Source organism: Buceros rhinoceros, unplaced genomic scaffold, assembly GCF_000710305.1.
Source record: "Buceros rhinoceros silvestris isolate BGI_N320 unplaced genomic scaffold, ASM71030v1 scaffold42598, whole genome shotgun sequence".
NCBI classification, from domain to species: Eukaryota; Metazoa; Chordata; class Aves; order Bucerotiformes; family Bucerotidae; genus Buceros; species Buceros rhinoceros.
In genome coordinates this window covers 11,241-15,865 of record NW_010427191.1, presented here as the reverse complement: position 1 = coordinate 15,865, position 4,625 = coordinate 11,241, and the positions used below count along the sequence as shown (strand labels likewise).

The 4,625-nt window shown below is 38.2% G+C and overlaps 1 protein-coding gene across 1 annotated transcript; it reads left to right on the top strand.

Annotated features, from left to right (window-relative positions):
- Window positions 1-2,928: 2,928 nt before the first annotated feature.
- Window positions 2,929-3,909, top strand: ACN9 (ACN9 homolog (S. cerevisiae)). The gene is made up of 2 exons (XM_010141762.1): window positions 2,929-2,964; window positions 3,706-3,909. Exons 1-2 carry the CDS (start codon window positions 2,929-2,931, stop codon window positions 3,907-3,909), a joined length of 240 nt encoding a protein of 79 aa, XP_010140064.1.
- Window positions 3,910-4,625: the final 716 nt, after the last annotated feature.

Sequence of the window (4,625 nt, the reverse complement as noted above, 5' to 3'; positions counted from 1 at the left end):
AAACAGCCCCCCTTTTCAACCTGCGACATAGTGAGAGTTTGTTTTTTTTTTGAGTCCAGAATCAATACTGATTGGATTGTTCTGTGCAGAAACTTGAAAACAGAATAATGTGGAATAGTATAAATGTTGGGATATTACTAGTCTGCTGACAGCTTCAGGCATCCCATTTGTCCATCTGCCTTGATAAGAAATTCTGTAAATCACAAAGTTGAAGACTTTTTAACCCATTATTGTTTTTTACCTTGGTATTACTGTTTGAATGCACAGACATCAGGAAAGAACTGCATTTGGTTCCTTCTAAACCCTGGACCAACTCTACCATAAGGTAACAGCACTGAGCTGTAGGATTACTGCAGGGCTTAACTGTAGTGTCACTGTTCCTGAACACATAGCTAATGTAAAAAGGGGAGAGGTGATGTGGGGAAGAACCTCAACATTAAGAAACTGTTGTTGTTTTTCTTATTAGCTAACTTTAACACAGCATTGTACCACTAGAGTTCTTGATATTAGGAAATAGGAATCATTTTAGTTCAGAGTCTGTATTAATAAAATTTTACTTTTATCTACATATTTTCTTTAAATAAACATGATTTAAGCTTTGCGTCAGGACTGGTAAGATTCTGGTTACTTTAGTGAGGCTTGACATGTCCATAAACAATGTATTTATGTTAGTAAATGTTGTCATTTTGAGATTTATCACATGCTCATGAGCAATATTCTTCCTTCTCAGCCACTTGTCTGGAGTTAGACATACATCTGAACGAGGAGCTTTTGTAACTGCTGGCAACTGAATTAACAATTCACTGCAATAATGAGGCTTCTTTTAGCTGAGAATTGGAAATTAAAATAATGCTTATATGTAATTGCTATAGTCCTGTGCCCATGCTGTCCTTTACCTCTATGAGCATTCCCTAGAAATATCTAGAAGGCTTCTCTACTGCTCTCCTTAATACTGTCCGTTAAAAATAGAAAAGATTCTTGTGGGCTGCCAGGCTTGATAATGGATTTTGTCATGTTGTTTTTATGCACTTGTTTTTTCACTCACATCTGTCATCTTTTGCTTTGTGTTTCATCTGTAAGATCTTGGCTTTGGGTTTGCAGGACAGCTATCTCACTGGGGTCCTCAACTGCGACTAGCAACAATGCCTAAATAACACAATTTACCACTTCTGTACTGACAGTAATTAGAACTGGCAGTAGAACTATACAAAGTGTTAAGAAGATAATAAATTTAAAACAAATTCAGTGGTTGAAAATAACAGTATCATGCAAAAACAATGCATAAAAGTAAAAGGAAATAATAGACTTTATGGAAATGCACTTTTGCATATAGGAATAATGTAGTTATGCCACTGTTATGATAGAAACCAACTGGACAAAACCACTGCAGTGCTTTTATATATGCTTGCAAAGCGAGTGACAGGACTGCTAAACCGTCAGCTTCTTCCACCTTTCCTTTTCAGGCTCACAAGCTCTGTGATATCTCTCTTCTCAGAGACACCCATCTCCATCTCCTTACTTGACCTTAGGCCTTCTCACAGCTGACTAAGATGATATGTTAGGAAAGCGAAGGCTTTGTAAGTGAGAAGAGGATGGCTCTTAACCAGAAGAAACAAACAAAATACACAACAAGATACAATGTCTTGGTGTTCTTCTTTTTGTTTGTTTCTTTATGGTCACATCCTTGTCATGGGGAAGGAGCTTGCATGCCCTTGTGAGGTTGAGAGCTGTGCTGGTGGTGGCATGTGCCTCTGGTGGGGTCTCCCAAGCCAGACAGGTCTCGGCTGAAGGGTCAGACAAAGTGTGTCCACGGGCAGGATGGGCTCACTAGCCTTTGGGCAGCCATCCTAGGAGGAGGACAACTCTGACTCCAAACCCAGGCAGATGGAGCTCGTTTAGCCTTGTAAGGCATCCATCATCTAAGAGAAGGACACTCTAACCAAACCTATGACCCGAGGACTTCGCTGTCACCGTCCAAGCTCGCTAGGCCCTGGCAGATGAACCTCAGGTGTAAAGGGTGGAGCCAGTTCCGCGCACGCTGGTGCTTCACCTAAAAAATCCACTGTGCAGGCCCAAAGGGTGCACTCATCGCTTGCAGTGAGCGTGGGAAAAGCCCTTCCCAGATCTTTGTTTGCGAAGCCAAGCCATGATGATAATCCTGTGCTTTTGAATACCCCGATTTTGGATCCTTTATTTAAAAAAAGCATTACATGTAATACAGTCATCATTCCTATTTATTCAGAATGTAGGTTTTTTTAGTTTAGTTTCTGACACTATATTCAGAGTTGTGCTTAAAACTTTTAAGGGTGCTTTAAAGGATACCTTACTAAAGTAGGAGAGGAGCCTTTATCTTTTTCCAATAAAAATTAACTTTTGAAATGAATTTCTTAATTGTGGAGTTTGTTTCTAAGTTTGTCTTAAGAAAAATGAAAGTTTAAGCTCCCTTCCAACCCAGTGTTTAGATGTGTGCTTAACTTTTAAACACCCGAGTAGGTTTACTGACTTTAGTAAGTACACACACCGTGAGGATTTTGACAAATTTGCTCACTACACTTTCTTCAAGAGCTGCTGCAGCAGGGCTGGAGCTGGGTAGAGGGAGCTGGGCAGTGACTAGGGTCCATACTGGTGGGCTTTGAGCACAGTGGTGTTAGCAGTAGCTCCACTAGCCCAAGTACATTTGCAGAACTGCTGTCATTGCAAAGCCTTGAGTGTTGTCATTTAGAAAAGTCATAATGGTCAAAGATTGTTCAAAGTGGTGAGAAAGCAGTTTTTCAACTACACCAACATTACTGGCCTGACCTGTTGGCCACTTCCATTTCTGCCCTTGAGAAAGTTTTGCTTTTATAATGATCCTCAGCCTGGTATCGATGTAATACACACTGCTTATCCAGTGGCATAAGTGCTGTTATTTCAGTAAACAAAGCAAACATGGTCCAAGTGCTTTCCATTTCAACAGGACTGAAAGTAAGTCTGAGCAGGCTTGTGTTCAGAACAGTACAGAAAGGAGGTTATCCTTTGAGTTTTTTCCTTTGTGGAACGAGCAGACAATACAGAGGTATCTATCCTGGAAGCCCCTTGTTGTTCTTCCCTAACTTTTAATTTTGCTGACTAATTTCTTCCAAAACTGGCAGAATGACAGAAGCCTCACAGTTACTGAATTTCTGCTGCCTTTGGAGCAGTCCAGGGCTGGATGCAACTGACCTCATCAGTTCCCAGAAGTGCAGAGAGTGGTTAGGCAGAAAGGCTTTAGGACATTTGTCCAATTATAGATTGCCTTGGCTAATACATTTCTTCAAAAATAATACTTTTTCAGATGTATCAGTTTACAAAGTCAACCCTATGGTTATCCTGCCAGATAGAAAACGTGTATTTTAATAGTTATAACTGCATAAATATATTTGATCTATAATTACATTTTGTTTTGTTTTCAGTAGTTGTACATGATATGGCAGAATTAATCACTACATATATGATATGCATTTTAAACTAGTTACATAAAACTGACCATAGATACTAGAAATGTCTCAATAACTTTTCTTTCCTGTAAAAAGTGTATTTTTTGTCATATAGTGTGGATTAATGTGTGTGGATTAATTAGTGTTGTAGAAGATCGAGTAGGGGTATGTTGTCACAGTAAAATGGTATTAAGTTGACCTGAATTCTGCACTTGTAATTTTTGTGACCTTTGTATTCTTTCTTCATTAGAACTATGCAGCACTGATACAGCAACAAATTAATGAAGACAAACAAAACTTGAGAGAAAAGACTGTGTATGGAATCCAGCTCACAGAAGAAAAACTTAATGACTTCCGTGATGAACAGATTGGGCAGCTGAAGGAACTAATGGATGAGACTACCAAATCTAAAAAAAAAATCAGTGTTTCTAAAGACTCAGAACACAAAACATAAAAGGTTTTAAAAATTGTTTTAATGCATACAGAAGCATTTTGAAATTTCCTTTTCCAGTTGGACTTGAATGTGGTTTCTGCGGAATAATGGGCACTGGTGATGCCGTAACTTCTTTGGAATGTGATGGCTCTGGATATTTGGCTTTCTATGCAAGAATAAATGTTAAAATGGAATAACTACAACAATTTTATGTTAATTGCAGTATTCTTTTTTCCTAATGGAAGGTGGAGACAGAGAATTTGGTAAAAGTAAATTGACATTTTTAGAATAGAAAGTTTTGGTTGTTTTTTTTTTTTTAATCTTGATACCCATAGGGTAAAAGATCTTTCCGTATGTATATCATCTTCTACCTTAATGGAAAAGATGCAGTGAGCGCTTGTGTTTTGTGTGGATTCAGCAGACAAAGAACAAAGGTATGGTATACTAGAGTGGGTTTGTTTTGATGGAAAGACAGGAGCAGTATTAGAAGAACGTACTGCTGTTGAAATGGAAAGTGAGTTTTCTTCTTGAGCTTTATTGCGAAATGCATGTGCTTTAAAGTAAAAGATACAGTTCATGATTAAATTGACCTTGAAGGAACCACTGCCTTATGAAGAAAATTCTGCATTTTTTTCAAAGCTAGACTCAGATTATTGATAGTATCTAAAAGTTTTAAAAAACATTCATGAGTTGATTGTGCTGTAGTTCGAATTCAAAGGCTCCCTCAAAACTCAGTA